Source organism: Poecile atricapillus, chromosome 23 (genome assembly GCF_030490865.1).
Source record: "Poecile atricapillus isolate bPoeAtr1 chromosome 23, bPoeAtr1.hap1, whole genome shotgun sequence".
Classification (NCBI taxonomy): domain Eukaryota; kingdom Metazoa; phylum Chordata; class Aves; order Passeriformes; family Paridae; genus Poecile; species Poecile atricapillus.
Window position 1 is genome coordinate 119,504 of NC_081271.1, and position 26,790 is coordinate 146,293.

General features: G+C 42.9%; 1 protein-coding gene across 1 annotated transcript; it reads right to left on the reverse strand.

The window, feature by feature from the left end:
• Positions 1-1,774: 1,774 nt before the first annotated feature.
• Positions 1,775-26,790, reverse strand: LRIG2 (leucine rich repeats and immunoglobulin like domains 2). Its single transcript, XM_058855938.1, has 18 exons — positions 26,540-26,790; positions 21,082-21,153; positions 20,518-20,592; positions 19,887-20,021; positions 19,222-19,365; positions 18,948-19,091; positions 18,031-18,174; positions 17,654-17,797; positions 14,955-15,035; positions 14,043-14,114; positions 13,835-13,903; positions 12,202-12,365; positions 10,629-10,949; positions 9,286-9,567; positions 7,592-8,041; positions 6,970-7,119; positions 5,809-6,090; positions 1,775-4,896 (listed from the first exon to the last, which is right to left on the reverse strand). The coding sequence occupies exons 1-18, from the start codon at positions 26,767-26,769 to the stop codon at positions 4,670-4,672; spliced, it is 3,186 nt and encodes a 1,061-aa protein (XP_058711921.1). The 5' UTR covers positions 26,770-26,790; the 3' UTR covers positions 1,775-4,669.

Genomic DNA, 26,790 nt, shown 5'->3' on the forward strand with positions numbered 1-26,790 from the left:
CTCCCCATGTCACACACCCCTGCCCACCATGCTGTGCTCATCAGCTCCTTCACTCTGGTGCCATGAGCATGAGCCTGGGCACTGCAACCATCACACCTGAGTCTGGAGACGCATCCAAAGGGGCCACAAACTCCTGCAGGAGGGAAGGAGAGGAGGAGAACCTGGCAAGCAAGAGGGAAGGTGCTTTAATGAAGCATCCAGTATTAAACCACTGAGGGATTAAAGAGAGGAAGGACTAGGATTCTCCACAAAAACCCAGTCATTAGTGAAGCCCAAGGGTAAATGCAATTGTTTTCTGTTTTTTCCCTGTCTTTGATGACCCAGTTTTTTACTCTCATCAGCACCAGACTTGTGTTAATTTTTAAATATGCTTGGGTAACTGAGAACATTAACTATTCATTATCTTATCTGCAATAGCTGTTGGCTCTCACACTGTGCTACGGAGAGCTGAACTTGCCAGGGAAACCAGTAGCTGGTTTTTCCTGAGTGTCTTGTTGAAATGATCACAGGGGTGGGGTTCCACAAAACTCTTGGATAAATCAAGGATTGTGGGGCAGGTTAGGATCATTGAGGCCATTCTCCTGAACTTGAGGTGGCTTGAAAATACTTAAGGGACACAAAAAGCTGGGATTTGGGGAATGCTTTTGACACTCTGAATGCTTCACCTCCATGGAAAAACCCAATATGGTTTATAAATTTAAAGTGGTCCTCCTGAGGTGGCAGGTGACTCCGCTGTCCCCTGCCCAGCCAGGTAGTGCCCTAGTCCAGGTAGAGGGTGGAGGAATCCATGGTTATCAGGAATGTGGGTTCATAAATGACAGAACCATGGAATGTTTTTACGTTGGAAGGGACCTAAAAGCTCATCTCATTCCAGCCCCTGCCCATGAGCAGGGACACCTTCCAGTAGATCAGGCTGCTCTAAGCCCTGCCCAACCTGGCCTTGGACACTTCGAGGTCTGGGGCAGCCATGGCTGCTCTGGAAAGTCTGGAAAGCCAAGGCCTCAGCAGCCTTACAGGGAAGAATTTCCTCCTAATATCTAATCTAAGCCTTCCCTCATCAGTTTAAGGCCTTTCCCCCTTGTCCTGTCACTACATGCCCTTGTGGCAAATCCCTCTCCAGAATAAACATGGAAGTCTGGGTGTCTAGGGTGGGGGAAAAAGGCACCTGCAGCTCTTGGCAGCCCTTTCCCTAGGTGTAAATAAAGATGAGGGGATGAAGCACCTGCAGGAGCTCAAGTTAACCTGGGAAAAGCTAGACGGTGCTGAGATCTGGGAACAGGTACAAGAGTAAAGAACACAGGACAGCACACAGGAGAATAAAGGTGATGAATTATCAGAACATGAATCAGCAGAAGAATGCAGTGAGAAAGAGGGAGTTATTCAAAGGAATAAAAAGTTCATGCTGGTTTTCAAGAGGGATTGGGCTCGCAGCACCTCCTGCAGCTGGCACCCGGGAGATGCTCCCACCGACTTGTGCTGACACTTCATTGCTGGAAAGAAAATCTCCTTTTCAGAGGAACTAAATTGCAGGAGGGCAGCACTGAAAAAGCAGGAGAAAAGTGCGGGGAGCACAGTAATCTGCAAGGCTCCTGGCCCAGAGTCAACACTACCATGGAAGAACCACCCCTCTCCTATTTTCTAAAAAGGATACAGGTACTTCCTGCAGGAAAACTGAAATGAGAATCACAGAATCAGAGAATGGCTGAGATAGAAACACCCGCTGGAGGTCACCTTGTCAAAATCGCAGAGTCCCAGGACCATGTCCAGTTGGCAAAATTTATTTTTTCCCCTATGAAAATTAAATACCATAGGACAAAATATAATTATTTGATTTGCAAACTAACAGAGTTACACTGAATGCTCAATGTATACAGCATTTTATTGTTTGGAGATATGTTACAATGGACAAACATATATTACATATGCTATACAAAATATACATTCTGATGTGAAAAAAATATAAATAGACAATAGAAATAGCAAGAGGGAACAGAAGCAGCTTTGCTCTTGCTGCTTCTGACCCCTCAGTTCCTGCACCGGTAGTGCTTTGGCACTGACTGGGGCAATTGCTTGTTTTTACTGAAAAAAGAAAGGCCACTCTACCCCCTCTGCAAAGGAGAAAGAAGATGCACATGATTTTCTCCTCCAAGTCTACCAAATAAGTTTTTCCACAGTGCAGCAAAGTGGCACCTTCTTACAAGCATCCGCTATTTACAACCAGCTTATGGAGTTTAAATGCTCATGGAAGGATGTAAATGTCTTAGTTCTGGATTCAGCTTTTATAGGCTACTCTCTCACAGAAATCAGAGCAGCTTTAGCTGCACTCTCTGACAGCCAGCACAGTCCTGGTGCAGACAGCAGTGATTTTAAAGCTCTGGTCTGGGCCAAGCAGCTCGCATCTACCTAAAGGGAATTCCCTTGCTCCAGGGAGTTGCACCCCAAATACTCCCAGCGTCTGAACAATGCCAGCTGCACCATGACAGATCTGTGTAAGTTTAGCTCCTACAGAGAGAGAGGAATGAAAGATATAGGAACCAGAATTTGACAAATGGTGATGAGAGAGCAGCAGCAACAGGGATGCTGTTTTCCCACTCCTGGGAATCACACATGCCAGCAGCGACCTGTCCCAGTAGCTTGAGTGACTGGCTGAGAGAGCAGCCCAAAAGGATAAGGCTTTGCTGCTGCTGCAGTAGTTTCATGGCATGACCTTTTTCATCTGGATTTAAACTGACAGTGCTGGGTCCCTGCAGCAGGGATCACTTTGGATTCAGAATAAGCACTGTGCCTTAAATGCTGCCTGGGAAGGAAAAGTCTGGAGGAAATAAAAACAGAAAGAAATGAACTTAAGATTCTCTTTTTTTTTTTTTTAAACATTTCACCTGTCAGAATCCAAAAATTTACACACCTATGTTTCTTTCTATTTTACCCAAAGGTCAAGGACAATTTGATCTCCTTCCCACTAAGCTGCTGTCTACCAAAGCAGCCACGCTGGCTTTGAGAGCATGGGAAGAGCCCTTGAAAATATTTACTCATTTGCAAAGATTTGACTATTATTCCTGTCCAAAGAGCCACGGGAAAAGCATCATTATTCCAGTGTTCCCCATTCACATACTCAGAATCCTTCACCACAGTGTCTAAATTCAGCTGTGATTCACGACCAGACCTGACAATTAAGTCACAAAGCCTTCAGTCCAGGAATGGATTAATGGGAATTCTCACATACCTAGAACTGAGCTGGGCCAAAACGTTTTCTATCTTTCTAAAAATATCACACAGATGGTTTTATTTTGGTACAAATCCTACAGCCCCAAAGCAGGCAGCAGTGACCAGGAAAGGAAGCACCTCACACTAAAGGCATGACCATAGGGCACAATGTACCTGCTGAAAACCCATTCCTGAAGAGTCTTTTAACACCTTCTACAAAAAAGAGCATTTTCCAAAAAAAGAACTTTTCAGGAAGTCTTTATATGTCATTGTTCTTCCTCATTTTGTCAGGCACATCTCATTGGAACTATCAAGTCTGAGCTTCCTCTGTCTCAGCAAGATTTTTTCCATAGCGAGGGGTTCTCTGCATTGTATCATTTCTCGCCTGTCAAAGATTTAAACATTTTGACCACATTAAGGTTTAAAGGAACTATTAGTTCAACAATTTAAGCCTGGTATTTTACAACAGAAAAGGACCAGTGTTTTAAACTCCATATGCCTTTGGCTATGCAGAAGAAGTATTTATCAAGTGCTCTCTCATTTTGCCTCATGCTTTTCATCACCACATTCTTTTAAAAAGTTCACTTAACTGTCAGCTAGGAAACATACGGAGACCCTCTCAACAGACACAATACAAAGGGTTTTTTTATAGATAAAAGCTTAGATAAACCTTGAAATTCTGCTAATATAATGAAAAGGATCAGCTTGCAGCCAGGTCAGCCAGGTACACAGTTGAAGGTAACAATGAAATTCATCAATATCACAAAATTCTACTACATATCTATAAGTAAATGCACTTCTTTTCAAAGTGAAGACAGCTCTATTCCCTCTCAAACAAGCTTTTGGTCCCCCCAAGCCCCCCATATGGCTTGATATGCGGTTGTCAAGACTAACAGTATGATACATATTTTGGCATAATAAAAAATAATTTACATTACAGCCAACACATTTATATGCTTAATGTATACAAAATATTTATAAACATGAATTTATTTACAACTACAGTCCATTATTCATAGAAGAAAACAAGCCCTAAATTTAGACTGGCCACAGAGACCTGCCAACAGTCTAAGGAAGGAAAAGCTGGCCAAGAGTTTTATGCTTACATTTCCGTGGGAATTCCATGAGGAGGCCCTGATGGTTTGTTTCCAAGCAGACGACGCACTGTGAAATAGCTACATGTGTTCTTGAGAGCTTTCCAAAGCATGCACACCACAAAGGCTGCTTCCAGCACCACACAATCCGTGTTTTAATGCTATTTTTGTAGATGGCACTAATTATCCACATGTTCTCTGGTGCACATTCCCATTTTCCAATGGAGAAATTGCAGAAAAAAGGGCATGTGCCACCTCCTCCAAGAGAGTCTGACTGTTGCAGACACATACATGAGCATCTTTGGCTTTGGGGTTAGTCCTGAGGTAGTAAATAGTCAATCTGGATTTGCTTACAAGGCTTTGTGAGCATTTTATGTGGTTTCACTGTGGTCATGAATGTTCTGTGTCCTGCTAAAATCAAAATTCTCCTCCCGTAGCTTGTGGCAGGGTCTGGGTGATGCCTGGTCCCGGTCACTGTTGGCGATACCGTCGCTCCGGAGTGGCTGTGGGGGCTCGTGGGCCAATGGGTGGTGCAGGAATTGCGGGTGAGAGCAAGCCAGGTCTTTGCTGCCTCCCCACAGAGGAACCTGGAAGGGCTCTGAAGGAGAAAAATTAGAAGATGAACAGGAGCAAGAAGTTCATAGAACCAAGGAATATCCTAAGTTAGAAGGGACTCTCAGCGATCATTGAGTCTACCTCCTGGTGCTGCACAGACACTCCAACAAATTCCACCCTGTGTCTGAGAGCATTGTCTAAGAACCCTTTGACCTCTGGCACCCTCAGGGTCATGACCATTCCCTGGGGAGCCTGTTCAGTGCCTGACCACCCACTGGAGGAAGAACCTTTTCATGATACTAAATCCCAACCACCCCTGACACAGCTCCAGCTGTTCCCTCAGGTGCTGTCACGGCTCACAAAGAGCAGAGATCAATCACACTCAGATTGTAAATAGATTTGAGCTCTGTGACTCAGCAATTACAATCGTTCTGAGTTGATTTTCTCTGGTTTTGAGAGTATATTTTACTACATGCTCTCCATTTCTAGCAATCTCTTACAGTAACCAGGAACACACATAGCTTCAGTGTGAATTTTTAAAAACGTGATCTGGAAGAAAGTCAACAGAAAAACAACCAGTTTAGGGAGTTCTTTGAACTTCAGGCCAGCTCAAACAGAAAGGCTATTTGAATTTCTTATGTGAAGTTCCAACTTTTTCTTAATAAACATCCTTGAAGTATAAGCAAAGGCTCACTTTCCACAAACTTAAACCTGCAAATTAAGAAATTCCATCTTTTTAACATCACCCTCTTCAATCTCAGGTACTGGATGCAAGCTGTTGTTTGCTGATGCAACATGGACATTTGGAGAACAAGTGGTTAATAAATGTGAGTTGTTCCACAAACTACTGGCACTTGAAGGATTGATTAGCTGTATGTAAACAGTGAAGGGCAGCATAACAAAAGCCAAAGTTATCAGGGAATACAAAGCAACAAAAACAAAAGTGGACACTCACCAATAATCTGCTGTGAATATATTTTCTTATCACATTTTTTGTCACGGTTGGTACAGAAGACAGGCATATCTCTGTCTGCTAAGAGACTACCCAGAGCACTGGTTTCATTCTGGGTGCACACTGTGCACGTTTCCTTGGGCATCTGCACCATGAGATTTGGGAGTGCTTGATCCAGGGGGTCCTCCTCGGCGATGAAGGCATAGGGACAGTACTCTCGGGTCCGGGAGTAGATGTTGGCATTGTCATAACAATCTGAGCAGATCACTAACGGTGCTGCACCACCTGATGAACACAATAGAAAAATAAAATGATCTCAAAAAGAATGTGGATGCCAGATTTCCACAGGCTTTATGTCCTGGTATGATCATTTATTACAGCAACACAAATTGAAGGGACTTTTCACAGTTAAGGGAGTAACAGAGTACTTGGCTTGAGAGGTAACATGAGAAACCCCCCAGATTCGTCCCATCCAAATTCACCACAGCAGTGCCCTTCTGAAGCTGACATGGGGAACCATAGACATGTTCCCCTATTTCATGGGCAAAAAAGTTCCATGCAGGTCCAGCCAGCTTGGGCACCAGGGTGAAACAGCCTTGAGATTAAACCAGGATCCCTGCCCATATCCATCTCGGACCTGACTCGCCCCTGCATGCCCACACACATCAGAGCTGATGATAAACTGGTCACTTAGAGGAGCTGCTTCTCATCTCCATCCTGATACAGACTCTAGTGCAGTGGGACTGGGCTGGAGAGATCATGGACAAGTGTGAGAAACTTACACTGAGGATTAATTTTCAAGCCAGCCTATATAACCAGTGATGAGTCCTCGGCATTTTGATGGCAAAGAAAGCATCTCTGTAAGCTCAATTACATGAACACCCGGAAAATTGTCCAAAAAAGGTGGGGAAATAGTGCAAAACCCTTAGTTATTATGACTGTAACAAGCCAACAAGATGTCTGGCACAGACAGGAATTTTATACCAACGATAAGAGGCAAAGCTAGTCATCTTCCAAAAAAATCTATTTCCATCTCTTCTGCCTAGGCTCTTGAGATGCCAAAGGAAAGAAACAGGATAAAGATCTACCTTGACACTTAAGCTGTGACACTGTGCATTGCCATCCTGCTGAGACACTGGCAACATACCTGAGGACTTTGCTTACCATCTGTGCCTTTGTGCATGTAGCTGCCAGCTGGAGGCATCAGCTGCTGATGGCTCCCTGCCTCCAGGTTACTGTAGCCTTCCTGAGGCTCAGACAGTGTTCCTTGGGAGGACAGGTAGCTGGGAATGTCAGCAGGTAGGTTCATCTCCTCTGCAAGGCAAAATTAACATTGGCAACAGTAAACAGTGTGAAGATTTCAAGGTATTACTGGCACTATTCCCCACATTAACATGAATATCCAGAATTTCAACTCGCATGTAGGTATCTTTTTTCTGCCTCAGTAATTACAAATCCAGATGTCCAGTTCAAAGCTGACATGGCCAGAAAGAAAATTTACACCTATTATTCCAGGCCCTGAAAACATTCTAAGTTTATTCTAATATTTACTTCCCAAACTTTACTGTTTTCCCTCAATGTAGGGTAAACTAGTGTATAAGTCATAAAATTAGCACACTTCTGGTATTTAAAAGAACCTCTGAAATGGAGGAATTTGAACAAATCCCTGAAGGGATTTTAGAAGGAAATCTTCAGTTCTTTAATCTTATACATTTGTAATGAATCCAGAAATTTCAGGTGTTTTGGATTAATAACATGACCAGAGACTGTTGATTTTACACTTAACCTGTGTTAGTGATGCTGTAATCTTCGTTCTTCCTCCTCATGTGGTAGATGACGATAACCCACACCAAGGACGTTCCCACCACACAACATACGACAACAATAATCACGATCCCGACTGTTGTCCAGCCATCCTCCTCACTGACAATCGCACTCTGAGAAGAATCACAGTTGGGGGAAGCCAGGACATTTAGATAAATATGGCCACGCTCAGTGCCCAGTGTGTTGGACATGATGCACGTGTACTTCCCAGCATCCTCCAGTCCTGCATCCACTATGATGAGAAGCTGATTTGCCGCAGCGAAGAAATGCCGCTCGGTGACTGTCAAGGGACCATCGTCCTTGGTCCAGTTGAGGCGAGGGGCAGGACTGCCACCAGCTATGCACTGCAAGACAGCAGTTTCACCTCGGGTCACTGTCCTGTCTTCCAGGGGCCTCATGAAGGAAGGAGTTTCTGGGACAAGAAGTGAAATTGTAAGATAACTTTAGAGAATCATGGAATCCTATAATGGTTTGGGTTGGAAGGGACCTTAAAGATCATCCTGTCCCGTCCCTTGCCATAGACCCTCCACTAGATCAAGTTGCTCCAAGCCCCATCCAAGTGCCTCAAGCACTTCCAGGGCTGGGGCACCTGCAGTTGCTTTTGAAAACCTGTGCCAGTCCAATTCTAAATTTTGCCATAACGTTAAAAGTCAGTGTCTCCAAAAAATGCTGCACTCTGGAAGGAACGGACTTTCCATTATTACTCAGCATAGTTCACAGGATGGGTCAGCTTGGAAGGGACCATAGTGGGTCATCTGGTCCTACCTCCCTGCTCAAGCAGGGTCATCCCTGAGTATACGGGACAGGATTGCATTCCAATGGCTCTGAACATCTCCAGTGAGGGAGACTCCACACCCTCCTCTCTGGACAGCCTGTTCCCACACAGTAAAGAAGTTCTTCCATATATTCATGCAGAACTTGCTGTGCATCCGTTTCTGCCCATGGCTTCTTGTCCCATTGCTGAGCACCACCAAGCACAGCCAGGTGCATCATCTGACCCCTCCCTGCAGACATGGACACACATTGATGAGGGCCCCTCCCAGCTGTTCTTTCTCAAGGTTGAACAAGCCCAGTTCTCTCAGCTTTTCACAGAATCATGAAATCATTTAGGTTGGAAAAGGCCTCTAAGATTCACCATTTCCTTGTAAGAATGATGCTCCAGTCACTTCATCATCTCTGTAGCTTCTGCTGGACTTGCTCCAGGAACTCTGCATCCCCCTTGTCCTGAGGAGCCCAGAACTGGACACAGCACTCCAGATGTGCCTCACTAGGGCTGAGCAGAGGGGCAGGATCACCTTCCTGACCTGCTGGCAACACTCTTTCTCATGCATCCCAAGATCCCACTGGTCTTCTTTGTGGCAAGTTTGTTACCTGTGACAAAATTTGCTCTAAGGCAACACAAATTACTTGCCTAATCTACACTGCTGGACTAAGATATGCCCCTCAGCTCCCTGCAAAGATCACACTAACTCCAATTCCACTGGGTAGCTCTGCAACTCAGCTTCTAAAGCTTCACTGTGTAAACATCACACCAAGTGCTGCTCTTCGTATTTTAACTTCATTCTCCACCATTTCAACTTGTTACTTACAGCTAAGCTACACTTCCACTGCAGATGTGCAGGGATCCATCTGCCAGCACAGGCCAGTCACACTTACCCAGCACAGTCAGGGTAGCGTTGGCTGAGAGTCCCCCTGCGATGTTCTGGGCCATGCAGCTGTAGATCCCCATGTCTTCCATCTTCACGTTTGCGATGAAGAACACATCGTCCTCCGGCATGACGTGCATCCTCCTCTCTCTTGCAGCAGGGAAGTCTGTCCCACCATCTTTCTGCCAGGAGATCTGTGGCGGGGGGTGGCCCTCGGCAGCACACTCCAGACGGGCCATTGCCCCAGTGCGGATAGTGAGATCCATGGGAGTTTTCAGGAAAGACGGGAGCTCTGGATCAAAGGGGACATCGAATCAGCATTTTCAGTGTCAGGTAAAATGCAGCAAAAGCTCCACAGCAGAGAGAAATTTGAAAACATATCTGAAACACTCTGTAACAGAGTGGAACAGATTCTTCTGAAGAACTGCACAGATTTCCAGTGGTTATTTCTAAGAGCCTTTCTCCCAAAATGTAAATACAGTATCTACAGTGTTCATAGAATCACAGAATGTTTCCAGTTGGAAGGGACCCTTAAGACAATACATGCCCAAGGGCAAGGACACCTCCCACTCTCCCAGGTTGCCCCAAGCCCTGTCCAGCCTGGCCTTGGAACGCTTACATGGATGGGGCAGCCACAGCTTCTCTGGGCAATCTGTGCCATGGCCTTGCCAGCCTCACTGGGAGAAAATTCTTCATGCAAACCTACTCTATTTCAGTTTAAAGCCATTAAGTTCCTCTAAGATGATGTGAAGATGATTTCTCATGGGAAGAATCCAGGGAAAAGTCTGTGGCACATTTTTCTTCCCTGCTAACATGGAAGGTAATCTTCCATCTCCTCACCTCTGCTCTGAGGTGCTGTGGGGATCAGTGGTCTACTGACTGATGTGAACATTGTCTTCTTACCTCCCCTCCCCTCAAAATAAACGGGCTCATGATGGCTAAAAATAAAAAAAATACTTCTATTTTGACTTTTCAGAGTTTTTGCCACTTATTTTCAGATGAGTTTTCCCCACTTTTACAAACATGTGGGAAAGGTGCTGAGTTCTGAGGAGACAGTAGAGGGAACTATTCATTGAAAGAATTCTATCTCAAATTAACTAGATGAACAACTAATTGTGTTCTAATAAAGTACAGGAGATAACTGCCACTTTCAAAAAGTGAATAGAGGCTTTTCAACCACAAAAAAAAAAAAATCTCTTCTTTCCAGCTTTATAAAATGACATGTGATACTTCTAAATCCCACTGATACTTGCAAGACTATTTTGGACCAGCTTTAGTGAAATATAGATTTGTAGCTACTTAAATGAAATTTTAGGTTCAGAATGTTTCTCCTTTTTTACCATTATCACTTACCATTAACAGTCAGCTTGGCTTTGTTGGAATAATTGGAGCCAAAGTGATTGGTGACAATGCACTGGTACTTCCCTTCATCAGTGAAATTCACATTGAAGAGGTGCAGGACAGTGGTGTATTCCAGGACCTCCCCACTTTGTTGCTGGTACCTGGCAAAATTCTCAACCTCTGCATCATAGAGGACCTCGCTGTCTTTGCGCCAGGCCGTGGCCATGGGTGAATCACTGCTGCTCACAGCAGCGCACATCAGGGTCACATTTGTGCCTCGCAGGGCCACTGTGGTCTCTGGGTGGACTCTGATCTGCGGTTTAGGGAAATTATCTGAAAAGTAAAGCACCAAGATTAGCTACTTTCCTCTTAAACTTGAAATAATATTGCAAGAAAAATCACTCAAAAGACAACGTAAGCAAAACTGAAACTTTGAGAACAGATGTCCTGCTTGAGGTGCACAAATTCAGCTGTTTTGAGCTGGAAATTAAACTGTGAAGGAGGCAGAAGAATCAGCACTGAAAAAAATCAGTGTGGAAGTGTAGTGCTGAGCACCCCTGCCTCTTGTCCCACTATCTGATAATTCATTCCTATGTTTAGATCACACTCGAGAACCCTGCTTAGCTGAAGAGCCAGGCCATTTTATGAAGGACTGAGACTTACTTTCAGATAGTTTAAATATCCTGAAGAGCCTTGAAGTTCTACAAGCACAAAGCATAACAAGCTGGTAGTTCACTATCTCATCCCACTCAATGAAACTGACTTCCATATCCATTATTTCAGCAAAGACATAGTCACATGCAGACCTCTGTCAGATGCCACTGTGGTGGTACTGGAGTGGAAAAATGGGTATGTGCACCTACATAATTATTATTTTAGCCTTTGCCACCAAAGCAATGAAAGAATTGCATATACTCAAGTAACTGTTATAAGACTGCTCACCAGGAAAAGGAAACATCAGACTAATTCCAGGCCTGCCACAGACTTCACCCAGACTCTGGGCAAAGAGTTTGAGAACACCATAAACATCACAGATATGGAGCACCAGAAAATGTGCCAGAGCCTGAACTACTCTAGTTTTTGCCCAGAGAAGCTGTGGCCGCCCCATTCCTGGAAGAGCTCATGGCCAGGTTGGCCAGGGCTTGGAGCAACCTGCTCTTGTGGAAGGTGTCCCTGTCTACGGCAGCGGGTGGAACTGGATGACCTTTAAGGTCCCTTCTAACCCAAATTATTTTATGATTCTATGATATTCTGCTAGTATGGGCAAGAACCAGGAAGAAAGTGTCAAACAGACCTTACAAAGCCAAAGGTAGTCAAAAGCAGGGAGAACGGAAGCAGAATCCATTTTTACTAGTAAGCTAAATAAAAAACCATGCCCAACAGCACTACACCCTGGGTTAATTTCAGTGCTCAAACACCACAAAACAGAATGATGAGATGCAGAATTAAGCCCCAAACTCACAGAAGATTCAGTGATGTACATGGGCCCACATGAGCACCATGGCCAGGACCAAGTACCTCCCCAGCACTTGATTTCAGCTACAAGACTTGTGCTTTTGCATCAAAAGTCACTAAAAATACCAACCACAAACAAAGTCATCAGGGTCCACACTGAGAAGGCTTTGTCCTGCCAACCACTCAGGGTGAGCGCAGCTGACACTGACAGCCTGCAGCAAATGGCTCTCACTGAGCCACTGGGGCAGCCATTTCAACTGGCAGTCACAAAGCAAACTGCTTGTGTTCAACACTCTGCAGAAACAGGGCAAAACAAAAGGGTGAGTGAAGTTTATTTCACACGCATACATGTGATTTCACGCAACAAAGCAACTTAAAGCATACACATAGCGAAACACCGTATTTACACTATTATTTTATACATATGGGTATTTATTATAAAATTTTACTTATTTACACTAGAATCAGTCCCTATATGTCAGCATTAAAACCTTACATTTCATTTTAACCCTGGAGAATATAAACTCAGAGTTTCAGCTTCTAAAAAACAATCCCAAAAACACTAAGCCTGTCTTCACAATTATCTTATCCCTCTTTAAAGCAATTAAAAGGAACATAACATTGCAGAGCAGCTCCATGTTTCAAACTGAACACAACTGCCATCATGAAATGAGCTGAAGCTTCAATTCTTAATGCCAGTTGATAAATATTTAAGGGCAAAAGTGATTTGTTTCATACAGGTATCAACTGCAGCTTGTTTTCTCTGCTCCACAGAAAACCTATCAACAGGAAAAAATTATGTGTCTCTTCTTTCCTACTGCCTGCTTTTAAAGTTTCTTAGGTATTACTACTCATTCCCTAGAGTGTCAGATGCCACTTCTGAACTGACTTCAAGACACTGGAGGGCTCCAAGTACTCCAAGTACGCATATGACTGACTTGAGACAGTCCAGCATTTAACAAGAAGTGATCTGCCCTAAGATGAAGCCAGTCATGGGAGAAAAGAGGCACCAAATAAGCCAGAATTCCATCCTGCTCTTTGCCTGTACATATCAACGACTCATCACCTTTAAAATACATCAGAGAAGGCAACAAAAGTCTTTAACACCTGAAATTGTCTCCTCACAGTGGCAGATCTTGCAGACTAAGTTCATCTGGCCAAAGTTAACTAATGGAGTAACAGTTTTAGACCAGATTACAACAGTCAGAGACTTTATCTCACAGAAAGGACTGCATTACAGTAGGATTAGTCTTGGGTGTGAAGGTCACTTCACATTTTATTACTTCAGATGTCTGAAGACCACAAGATACCCTACGAGCTTAAACATCTTCTGAGCACATACAAAATCTTGTCTAGCTGTGAATTTTAAAGCCTTTCCCTAGCCCCCAAAAATAGGAAGAAAAAACACAGGGTTTGCTAATCCCCCTGAGAGATTCCTAATGAATTGTTTTGTTCACTGTCTATATCCAGTGCTGAGCTTGCTGCAAAATCATAGTATAGGAAAAGCTTAATGGTTCAGTACTGCGGGAAAAAGTTAATTCCTGCAAATTGCAACTAAGGAAATGCAGGTGAAGATTTTATCAAACCTTAAATCTAAATATTGTGCTATCATCTTTGAGTCTATAATTTACCGGCATTGGTGCAAATATTTCACAATGAAAGCAGACACACTTCAGACAACTTCAAACAACCCTACAATAGCTGAAGAATTCTTTCCAAGGTAGGGCTTGTAAAGAATCTCTAAATAATTGTAATGAACTTACAGCTCCTTCAGCTGAGCCTGGGCAAAGGCATTTTCTTGGATGGACATTATTGCATTGTTGCTTAAATCTCTGCAAGTTAAGGAAAGTGCACAATAATGAGTCAGTGTGATTTCATATGCTTCCTTCAGTCAAATTCTTGAAAATCTCACAGAGAACACAAGACTGAAATTGACAAATAATGAGGAATTCTACAAATTCAAATACTTACAGATATTCAAGTCCTTCAAGACCAGAGAATGCTTTTTTGGTAATTGTCTTAATTTGGTTTCCTTGCAAGATTCTGAAAATAAAGATCCAGAAACCAGTCTGAATGTCAATATGAGTTCACAAGTAAGACCCAAAATAAGCTCCCTATGATGTTTAACTACATTTTTTTTTTTAATTCTAGCTGAGATAAAGGACTAAATACTATTTTTTTTAGCTTAAAGGCTCAACTAATTTTCCCAAGAACAGGGCTCCATTTCTACCTTCAACTTAAGAGATCTGGGCTAGTACTGTGTCAGAAGATAATTTAAGTTAGGAGGATGAAACAGCAATAAGCAGGACTTGGGAGTGAAGCAATAACTTTCTAATAGCAACCTGACACCACCACACAACTTCCTGGACTGCGCCCTCACCCCAGGCTATTTGTTATAAGCAAGTTTGTAACTACACAGGATGAAGCTTCCTACAAAGCAGGTAGCACTGGCTGAAACGTGCACAGTGTAAGTATCAAGACGCTTGTTAATGCAATAGTGTTTTGAATTTGCTCAAAAATACTTTGCATTTTGGGGCTGTTTTTTGATAAGTAGTAACTTTTACCCAAACCAAAGAAGCACAAAAAGTGACAGTCATCACACAGAGGTCAGTGAGGTACTCAATAATAAATGAAGTCAAATACTTATGCTTAATCCTTCAATCCTAATCAAATTGGTGCTGTAAGGAAATGCAGTGCTACATGGATCCAATGCACCTGAACAAGGAACCCAGGACTACATCAAGAGGTTGTGGCACATAAGTGGAAACACTGTGAGAAAGGCTTTCTGCCTTGTGTCATTAATTTACAATTACTTAAAATTTTGCACTCTCCCTCTCTGCATGCCTGGGAAGTGCTATTGTTCCCCTAATTTATAATACATACAATTTATCCAGCCTGCTGAGTCCCACAAAAGCTTCATTTGCATCTTCTATGGCCCAGGAGATCTCATTGTTCCGCAAGTCCCTGCAGGAGAAGACATTTCTTAGAAAGAAGCCTTGGAGCATCATCATGACCAGGGCTAATGGTGAGCTGGGGAAGACAGCCAGATACAGAGCTCTGGCACAGCATTACCTGGAAGGTCTCAAATCTTTTGTAAAACTAAGCTGGTCAGGAGATGAATTTCTCACTTCAGAGGGGCAAAAGGGAAAACTGCTCCTGGTAAGTGTTGCAGTCAGCACCACAAACAAATTCTGCAGCACAACTTCTTGATGTGGCATTTAAGGAAAACCCCGGTCTGACCAGCACTTTTCATGTGATGGACTATTTGCCAGGAGCTGGGAGAGGCTCCTGAAGCAAGTTGGTTCATGAAAGAGAATAACCAATGCACAAGCAGCATTAATCTTCACGAGTAGCAGGCTTATACCAGCATTAGCATATTAAGGGATTACATCCAGGTTACAGCGTAGGCCTGCCAGGCACACCGGGGTGGATTTTCAAAATTAAGTTGATATTCTGCTCACAAATCTCGTTATCAGCTAATGGGATTTCTGATTGACCTCAGCACAACACTTCAGGCCTTCATGGAGAAGAGAGGTCTAAACAGCAAAAGCAATAGAACAATACAGTTTGGAGAGGATTAAATAGTCTTCAGAGATAAGATGAAATAAATTCAGTTGCATTGTTATCCTGAATGGCATGGACTGAGCCCAGAGCATCTGCTTTGATACCACCATGCACAGAGAAGAGTGTATTTAAAGGAAATCATGCTAATAAAAAATAGTCTGTCCTGTGTTTTACCAGATATTCTATGTAACAGCTAGATGACGCTTCCAAATGAGTCAACTGACACAGAACTAGCTGCATATACAGGCAACTATATATATCACTCATAAACACCTCTTTCCCTGTGCAAATGAGGGAAAAATGAAGTCTCTACTTTCCCATTAGGTGAGACTGTAAACTGTGTAGAACACCATCATGAAAAAGACTAGGACCAACCTCCAGGATACCATCCATGGTAACACACAATTGTCTTATTTTTCTTACTTTGAAATATAGAAGTCTCGATAAAACCACACACAGAAGTCATTTCCACAATTTGTATTTATACACTTCCAAGTTTAGAACAAAAATAAAAGAATTCAGTATTTCATGCATCACAAGGTCTGAACAAATATGGCCTTGAAACTTGGTCACATTAAATATTTACCTTTTTGAAAATTATTCAAGCTAAGGTACCCAACATGGAGCTGAGCTAATAATGACTATATGAATATTATGCCAAGTTTATTTTCAATTTTCTAATTCTTGTGATCTAAAACACGTTTCTTGAATTATCTCAAGGTCTGCTTCAGAATGTTAGACTGTGAATGCTGGAGAATACAAATGCCAAACTGCTCACAATATTATGAAGTAAATAATGTGATAATACATAAATCTTCAAAACTTCAGTGCTATTCTTAGATACATCTGCAATCATAACTTGCAGTTAATGTACAGTTTTACACTTTATTCTCCTACACTGCAGAGTGGCAGGAGCTGAACGTACAGAAATACGTACACCAGCCGTAGCACCAAACAACCAGCACACAACCAACAATGGAACTAAAACACAGTATCTCTTGTTTTTTGAAGTATTTTTACACTCCACTACTCAGACCACTCAGCAAAACAAGTGAGCAGCCCAAAAGAAAAGCCCCTCATTGTGTGAGAGAGGAGTTGGATCCTCATGCGTGGCTGGGCACTAATGCTTGGAGCCTTGTTAATCACCACTGCTCTCCATCCTGCACATTCCAGTCCCAAAGCAAAGGGCCAGGCCCTCACTGTTGACACCCCTGAGAGCCCAGGAAAACCTACTAATTAATCTGCTCTTGTTCCTTTTCATGCTACTCTAAATCTAAGAAATCATGTTTCATTATTCCATTAAAAGGTTGCATTAAGGTTAACAGAATATGACTGCTTGCATAAATCTCTCTGGTGAATTTGCTTATTTAAGCATTTATTTAATGAAGTGACAGAGGAGTTATAAATTTTGACTCCTTTCTCAAGTACTGTTGTTTACGATAATTACAACTGTTCAGATCTACTTGGGACAGGACTGGGTCTTTTTAGAAATATCCAAGATCTGCCACAAAAGGTGCTGGCAAGTGCAAAGCTGTGCCTTCAACAGCAAGAAGCAACTCTACACCCACTGTTATGTTTGTGAGGTCAGCACATGAGCATGATGGGCTAAACCATGCCTTCTACAACACAAAAGGGTTCAGTCCTTGGTTTCTGAGGTTTCAAACCTAAGGAAATCCTCTAAGAATAAAGAGCTCCAGGCTATTTGCTCCACAACAGGATACACAAGGTACCCACACCTCTCAGAACTGGCAGGACACACATCTGAGCACTCAACATCACCAAGTCACTGTTTCTTACCACCTCTAATATTGAGTGGTTGGTTTGTTTTAGCTGGGCTTGAATTCTGTCTTCTTGGTAAGCCAGGAGATTATCAGACCAACCACACCTGCAGGCAGGACAGCACCAACAATGATCTCAGGCTTCCATAGTGCAGTATCCGTTGTCTCTACTTCCAAAAGCTCCACTTAAATTAATATTGCTTTAAACTGAGATTTCTGATTGAAGTTTTCTGTACTTACAAGGTTTGAAGATTTGTCAGACCTCTAAAAACACCATCAGCAATGTGATTAATGTGATTGTCCCCCAGGTTTAGCTTCTCCAAAAAGCCAAGTCCCACAAAGGCAGATTCCTTGAGGCGAGTGAGCTGATTGTATGACAAGTCTCTGGAAACATTCAACACACACTTTAAAGGCAAGCAGGGGGATTAATTATTAAGACACTATCTGACTTGATTAACTATTGTGTTCTAATTTCTCTAACAGAATACTTATAATTAAAATACATCATTACCATAGGCCTAGCAAGAAAATTGAATTACTAAAGGAAGTACTCATTCTTGCCAATCAATATTTGTAACATTCCAAAAATCCCCAACGAATAGCAGCCCAGGACTTACAGCTCAGCAAGTCTTTGGCAGAATTCCCATGCATCTGGGCTGATCCTGGTGATGGCATTCTGGCTAACATAGAGTTGTTGCAACGTCCGCAGCCCATACAGCCAGCCCTTGTTTACTTCTGTTAAGTTATTATGTTCCAGTTCTCTAATGAATTAGAAGGAAAACACATTTGCCAAATAGATAATCAATGAAACATCTACTTACAAAATTTCACCTTGTGGATCTCAGAATGATTTACTAACTTTCAGCCTTAAACACCACAAAATGCATGATTCTTTCAATCCCATTGAAATAAAAAAAAAAAAAAAAAAAGAACTAAAGTATATGAAGAGCTGAATAACTCAACACCAGCTTCAGGGATCCAGTGGCAGAAACAAAATTATAATCTCTATTCTCAAAAATAACTTTTAAAAAGTAAGTATTTTGCTAACATTGCATCATACATCCTTGTGTTCACACTGTCAAAGTCACAGAGGAAAGAACAACCCCATGTTATGGGGACTGCAAATGAAAACCAGCAAAAAGCAATGACAGAGGCAAACATTCCTGATCACCATGTGGGAAGAAGCTGGGAAGAGGACCAATATAATGGAATCACAAGACTGGTTTGTGCAGGAAAGGACCTCAAAGATCATCCAATTCCAACTCCCTGTCATGGGCAGGGACACCTTCCGCTAGACCAGGTTGCTCTATTCAGCCCTATTCTACCTGGCCTTGAACACTTCTAGGAATGGGGAAGTGTATCTTTCCACTTCTGAAGTAACCAGACATGACATAAAAATAATGGGAAAATACTCTTTTCCTATGATTTCATCAATATCTCAGCACAGCTATGATGTAAGAGAAACCATACAGGACACAACTCTCCAGGGCCATTTCCTTTTTGCAAAAAAAATTTCACAACCAGGTATACTCACAATTCCTCTATATTACCCAGGCCAAAGAATGCTCCATCCATTAGTCTGCTTATCCCATTGCGCTGCATCTTCAAGGATTTTAAGGATTCCAATCCTTGGAATGTAAGACTTTCCACTATTTTAATCCGGTTCCTTTTCAGTTCCCTTCCATAAAGATGACATTCAAATATTAAGACACCTTGCAACAAGCACCACTGTGTGAAAGTCAAGAACATGCTGAGATTAACAGCTCAGCTGTAAATGCTGTTTTGATGTTTTCAAGGCTGTTACTTACAGAAACTGCACATGAGGCAATCTGAAGATCTTTGGTGGAATCATACTAATCCTATTTCTGTTCAGTTTTATCACCATTAGTGAGCTAGATAAGTTATCAAGGCAACCTGCTTCTAGAGTAGTTATTCTGTTGTTACTCAGATTCCTAAGGAAGGAAAAACAAAAGAGGCCTTTTAGAACATAGAGAATTTGATGAACACAATGGCACAAGCACCTCAGAGCAACCACTGATTAACAGAACCCCAGACCCCTGTGAAGTCTCATGAGAAATCTGAATTCTGGGATACCAAGCTAAATCCTTTTCCCCAAAGGTATCAGTGTGAGAATTTTTACTGTACATCCATGTTTCAGATAAGTCCACGTTAAGTGGTTAATACAGTGTCCACAGTGATCTACGCAAACAGGGCAGAAATTATTATTCCCTGTCCCTGATGGCTTAGGTACCTGCATTCTGACAACAGCATGTTATTTGGGAAAATACAATACAGAATGGTATGACAACTATTTTATTTCAGGGATATCTGTAGTTCCATTAAGCACAGCTACCAGTTCAAAGTTGTGTAAGGATGCCAACTTTAAAACACTAATTTAAGAGTAAAAGAGGTTACACCAACATTATCATTGTAGAGCCAGGAATCCCAGAGACACTATATCACTCATACTTACAGGTACTTCAGTTGCATTCGTGGAAAGGAAGAGGCTTTAATTTCTGAGATAAGATTAGAACTAAGATCTAAATTTTCCAATGAAAGGTAGACCTGGAGTTGCTCAGCATTTATTTCTGGAATGGTATTGTGCACCCTGAAAAAGATCAGCAATAAATATGATTACTACAACATCTCATCCTTCCAGTTGCACAGCTGAAACAGTAAAAGGATTCTGTATATCAACAGTACTAGTGAGCTTCATGAATGGGGCATGCACCACATGCTTTCAAAAGTGTTAATTCCTAAAGCAATACTGCAAATCCAAGAGCTATTTGCTGCCGTGATGTATGAACAGATTCAAATTCTGAAGCCTATAGCTGAGCTGGTCCCTGTGGGAAGTATCACACCTGGACTGAATCCCACCCCCACAAAGCTGCTTGTCTTGGTTGACTGCATTTTACTGGTAATTTAGGATGACTTGATTGTCTAACTGATTTGTACTTCTTTAAAGAGTGCTTACATATCCCCTGATGCTCTTTACTTGAGCAGTATTTCAAGAAAAAAGATGCTTTCTTACACTGTGATAGCAGAACTCTGACATGGTTCTCTAATTTGTTAAACAAGAAGAAGGCAGATGAGCTATTACTTACAATGAGAGAAGAGTTATATTGGAAGTTGTTTCTCCAAAATACGGAATTTCACTTAGCTCATTGTAATTCATTTTCCTTAAATAGAGGGCAAAAAAAATTATTGACACTTCAAAGAGGAGAAAAATCCTTCTGTACACAGTACAAGTAATTCATCTCAATGCATTTAACAATATTACCATATTAATAATACTTAGTAGTTGACAAAAAAGATTCCCCAAGAGCTTAAATACTAATAATTTGAACAATTAGAACAGTGAAATATGCTAGCTTTTCTTGTTTTCATGGATATTATTACTTCTCTTTCATTTAAAATCAGCTGTAGCCAATAAGCTCAATCCTCTTTAAAAATATTGGTCTTCTGACTTTCACAGGAAAGATTTCTGCTCACAACACAACCATTTTATACATGAAATATGCTGTCAACATGGAGTATCCACTTTTAATTAAATTAATTTAATTAACTTGCACTGAATATTTCTGCAGGTATCTTGACATGCAATAAAACATTCTAATTAGAATTAGGTAGGATATCTTTAGACTTTATCCTCATAAAAAACAACTTACACTTCTTGAAGAGTATGGACAGACAAATCAATGCTCCAATTGGATGATAATAAATGATTATGACTTAAATCCCTAGAGAATAGGGGAAAAAAAGTTATTTAGCTCCTGGAAGAATAATAAAAAAAATCTCAACAAACCCAAAACATGTATACTTGATGCAATCTCAAGTTTGAAACTGTATTTATGTATTTTATACAACTGCTCCTTCACTAAAGAGCTTGTTCTAGTGGTCACGCACAATTAAAGTCTAAACAGTTCTACTTCTCTGCTTGAATCAAAAAACTTCTGTTAAAGCTACTTGATAGGAAGATTATACCTGACCAGAGAATTTTTGCTTTAACCCAGAGCTTTATTAACAACACTTGTCCACCGCAAGAAAAAAAACTTTGCAGGGACATGAGAGTAATTTCTTACAAAACACCTGTTATTGAACTGCTTCATGTAGCATGATCCACCGTTTTCTCAGCTTTCCAAAGATGCTGACAAGCCAAGGTGGGTTTATTTTAAAGGAACAACATACACAAAATTCCCAAACAAGATGGCTTGGAGAGAATGCTGAGGCTGGGAATCTTACAGGCAGATGCTTTAGCACCAGTTGGTTTTACTTACAGGAGTCAAATACAGGAATTGGACTCTTTCAATGAGCAAGAGTCATTAAATCCAGCTTTAATGCTCACACTGGGTGTTGGTGCTATTCCCATTGCTTTAACTTCACAAAGTTATTTTACTTTTGCCTTAGACTTGGTGCATAAATGCAACAGATGGGTCCATTTCTGAGCACAGGCTGCCTCTAGTCATGACATGACTCAAAGAAGACCAAAAAAATCACATTTGTGTATATAGAAACACGGTCCCAGCCACACCAGAAATGATAGGCAGATGCCAGTCCAAAAGGTGAAACCAACTCATTTGTGTGACATTTTGCTGGCACAAGCCCAGCACAGAGGTGAATCTCCCAAAGCTCATGCCAAAAGCCTGAGTTGTTGTGTCTGAACAGACCTGACACTGCCACTATGCTTGCAGAGTAAGACTGGTGCCCTCACCACAGTCAGAAATCTGTAGGTGAGTGCAGGAATAACTGGCCACAGCTGATGTCTCTGAGCTATAAAGATGGTGAAGGGTCAAAAAGGGCCATACAAGGAGTAGCTGAGGTTGCGCAGCTTGTTTAGCATGGCTAAGAAGAGGTCAGGACTCGCCAGGGTCTGCAGCTTCCTCCCAAGTGGCAGCTCTGATCTCTGCTCTCTCTGAGCAGTGACCCAAGGGAACAGCTGGAGCTGTGTCAGAGGAGGATTAGGTCGGATATCAGGAAAAGACTGGTCAGTGACTGGCTGGTGACTGGAAAGTGACTGGTCAGACACTGAACAGGCTCCCCAGGGGAGCGGTCAAGGCACCAAGGCTGCCAGAGCTCAAGGAGCATTTGGACAATGTTCTTGGGGTGTCCTATGCAAGGCCAGGAGTTGGACTCAACGATTCTTGTGAGACTCTTCTAGCTCAAGATATTCTATGCTAGCTAGTTGTTCTAGTCTGGCAGCAAGGCACCATGCTTCCCTCCCCATTTCCAATTCTGATGTCAAGGAGAGAGCTACAACAAGCTGGTTTCAGCAAAGCTGTTCCCCTCCCTATGAACTCCTCTGGTATGGTCCTGCATCACTGATTCTTTCATCATTGTTGCAGTAACATTGTATGCATTTATTATAGTTAAAGATTATCACGCAGGCAGCAGCTATGCTGACGCAGGAGACAAAACCACACTTTGCAACCAAAACTACATTTATCTATTAAAATTAATATTATAATGTAAATGAGTATAGTTCAAAATATTTCCACTGACAACCAGATTTGGACAAGCCACAACACCTAGACCTCTGTTCCTGCAATAGTTTTGGGCCTGTGCTTGACTCCAAATACACAGAGGGCCAAGCTTGATCCTACAAAAATCATTAAGTCCAACTCCTGCTCCAGAACAGATCAACCCCAAAATTCTACCATGTGCCTGAGAGTGTTGTCCCAACAACTTACTAACTTACTAACTCCTTGAGCTCTGGCAGACTATTTTTGATCTGTAGGCACAAAACCTACTAAGAGACAACATGGACTGACAATTGACAGACTACAGTACAGTTATAGTTAACTTTCACTCACGTTCAGCGTAAAGATTCCATTCCAGCAATGAATTATTAAAATCCTGGGTGTCCTGGCAAGTCAGGCAGTTATTAATGTATTCTTTTAATTACACCAAAATGCAAATTATACAGATAGAGCAGTGTGGGTTTGGAAACAATTTAAAAAAAAAAAAAAAAAAAAAAAAAGAATCAAGATAACCTGGAGAAGAGAACAACTGCAGCCAGTTGCAGAACTCTTCTGCAGCTCTGCTTCCTCAGTACATGTGGTAATTAAGCCAGCCCTAAACACTAGGAAAAACACAAAACCAACCAAGTATCAGCTGCTCTTCAGCAGGCTTCCCACCTCAGGAGGCAGAATGCTCCAGACACTCTCTCCAGCTGCCCAGATTCCCCTGAACCCAGCTCAGCCTCAGCCTCTGGGCATCTACAGGAACCTGGCATAGACAGGTGGAGGGAGATACGATCCCAAATCCCAGCAGTAGATTTTCCTGGATTTTTCAAACATGCAGGCACTCAGGCAGTGCTGAGCAGTCTGATCTTGGAGCAGTGTGTTTAACCAGAGCAGGAAGTAACTATGCCATGCTGTTTCCAAGGAACTGGTGGGCAACAGATGGAGGAAGGAGACAACGGATGTGGAAGGTAACAACGCACCCCTTGAGGTGTGCAGATACTCCATTGATGAGCAAAACCAGGCCATGGGTTCTGAGCCAGATCAACCTGTGTGTCAGGCACAGCTAGCAGGCACTGACATAGATCTTGGACACAAGATAAACACGCAAAGAAAGCTGAAACTCAGCTTTTCTAAGGCTTTCAGGAATAATATAATAAAATACTTTAGCTAGGTAGGGAACCACAACAGCCTTCTAGTCCACCTGCCTGACTACATCAGGACTGACCAAAAGTTAAAATTATTCAGGACACTGTCCAAATTCCTCTTAAATACTGACAGACACGGGCCTGGGTCACGAGGACATGCTAACATCCAGCTATCCCCTCCAAGAACCCTACTGTCTAATTACTGAGTTAGAAATTAAGATTTTAATTCAGAAAGCACAGGAAAGTATTCTTCTATTATTAGTCAGATCTGGACTACAACAAAGTTTTCATTACAATTAAATCCTCTTTCAAGGAGTTGGATACAGTTGATATTTACAGTGGTTCTAACATTTATATCTACATTCTGTTACTGATGCTTTTCTTTTTCAAACAGACCAACGGCTCACACAATACAGAATGAAATACATTAGCTGATTTTCCCTGTTTAGAGATTATTCAATTACACAGCTAAGATTCCTGCTGTCCTGGAGAACCAGATGCAATTCCCTTGGTCTGGAAAAGCCAAAACCAAAGAACCCATCCTTTAAGCATTGTAACCGAGAGGCCCAAGCTGTGCAGAAGAAAGAGCAAACATGCAAAATTTGTACTTTAGAGATTCATCTGGTATTGTATATAATACCATCTCAACATTCATTTTGAGCTTAAGTGGTACTCATCTCTTAAGTAAATAAAACAGAACACACATGCCAAATTGATTATGGATGATGAAGAATGATCTTAATTTGGCCAAGCTGAGCATACTGTGGCACTGTAGGTGTGTTGATGCAGAATGCAGGCAGCCAGTTTTGCTCACCCAAAAAAATCTACTGCGAACAGAACTTGCTGAACTAATTAACTGATACTTGAACTACTTTTATTCACTGTCTCTCTGGTTACCAGGATATGTAAACACACTTACTACTATAGGACTGGAGGCAGAGACCACCAGCATTGTGCTCCCCTCTGCCCCTATACACAGGGCTGGCATTCCTTGCCCTAAAAAAATTAATGTTAAGAGGCAGACATATAAAACAATATTTCCTAACTCTCTAACTTCACAACGGTTTTCATCACCCACCAGGTTAGCCACAAAACATATATAACTTCAGAGGAAAAATTAAGTTAGTTGCCCGAGTACTTCCATCATGAAAACCAGGTCCTGCTCTCCTAGCTTTATTAAAAACAAAAAGTGAAAATACAGCCAACCTACATACTCACACTGGAAGCACCACCTGCAAGTATTTTGAGAGTTAGAAAAAACAACATTTAGTCCTCACTGCAAGCTGAAATGGTATCACAGAACTAATAGAGAAAAGTTCATCAGGGACTGATCATGTGAGAAAAATTAGGCTTTGATTAATTTTAAACAGCTGGTATACATTATAGCTCATTTAGATTCAGAACTGCTAAAGTAGTCCTAGCGAAGAAAAAACATCACACATGCTTCATGTGCCAAAATCCTGAAAGCCACAACAGAGGACAGACACAGAATGGATTGAGGGCAGCTCTGGGAAGGACTTGGGGATGTTGGTGAATGAGAAGCTCAACAGAAATGTGCATCTACGGCCCAGAACATCCCCCCCGAGCTGTGGGCTGATCCCCCAGCATGAGCAGCAGGGGAGGCTGAGCTTTGCTGAGTTGCACAGCAGTAGTGGGATGCAGAGGGAACAAGAAGCAACAGGAAGTACCACAACACAGCTGAGGCTGGTGCTTGAAGGAACACTTCCAAGCACAATCGTAAAAGACAATATCCTAAAGCCTAACTTGAAACAACTTTAAATCCTGGACTGACTAACCTTAATAAGCGACTTACTAACTACAACCTGCCCGTGCTCCACTGTCCTCTCACTTGTTACCATCACAGAGCAGGGCAAGACAAACGTGAAAATACGCCCTGGGACCCCGGCACCTGGACCCTGGGACCCCTTCGGAGCCAGGCCCTCTTTCTCTCCTCGGCGCCGCTGCAGCCGCTTCGCCTCGGCCGCGGCCCCTGGGTGAACCAGGCACCACTGCCGGGGTCGCTCTGCCCGCAACGCTCCGGGCTCCGTGCGAATATCCCGCAGACAAAATCACTGAATCCGTTAGGCTGGAAAAGACCGCCAAGATCACTGAGTCCAACCTATGACCAAACACCACCTTGTCAATCACACCACGGTACTAAGTGCCACGTCCAGTCGTTCCTTGAACACCTCCAGAGATTGGGACTCCACCACCTCCCTAGGCAGGCCCTTCCAACGTCTCATCAACCCTTCTGTGAAGACATTCCTCCAGATGTCGAACCTGAACCTCCCCTGGCACAGCTTAAGCCTATGTCCTCTAGTCTTATCGCCTATTACCTGGGAACAGCCCGACCCCCACCGGGCTGCACCCTCCTGTAAGGGAGTTACAGACAGAGATAAGGACACCGAGACCCGAGACCTGTCGGCCGGGCCTCGCACCGCCCCCAGGCCCAGCCAGGCCAAGGCCTGCGCACAGCCCGCCGCCTGTCCGGCCCCGCAAGCCCCGCCGCGCTCACTTACAGCCCCGTAGTGCCGGCGGGCAGCGGCGGAATCCTGCGCGGGCCCAGCCCACTGGACAGGCGCTGCCGGCTGCAGTCCAGCAGGCCGCGGCGGCACGAGCACGGCGCGGCGCAGGGCTCGGCGGCGGCCGCCGGCGCATACAGCGCTACCGCCGCTAGCAGCAACACCAGCGGCCGGCCCCGCGGCAGCGCCCCACGGGCGGCCTGCACGGCCGGCCCCGCTCCCCGCATCCCCCGGCCCGGCCGCGCCGC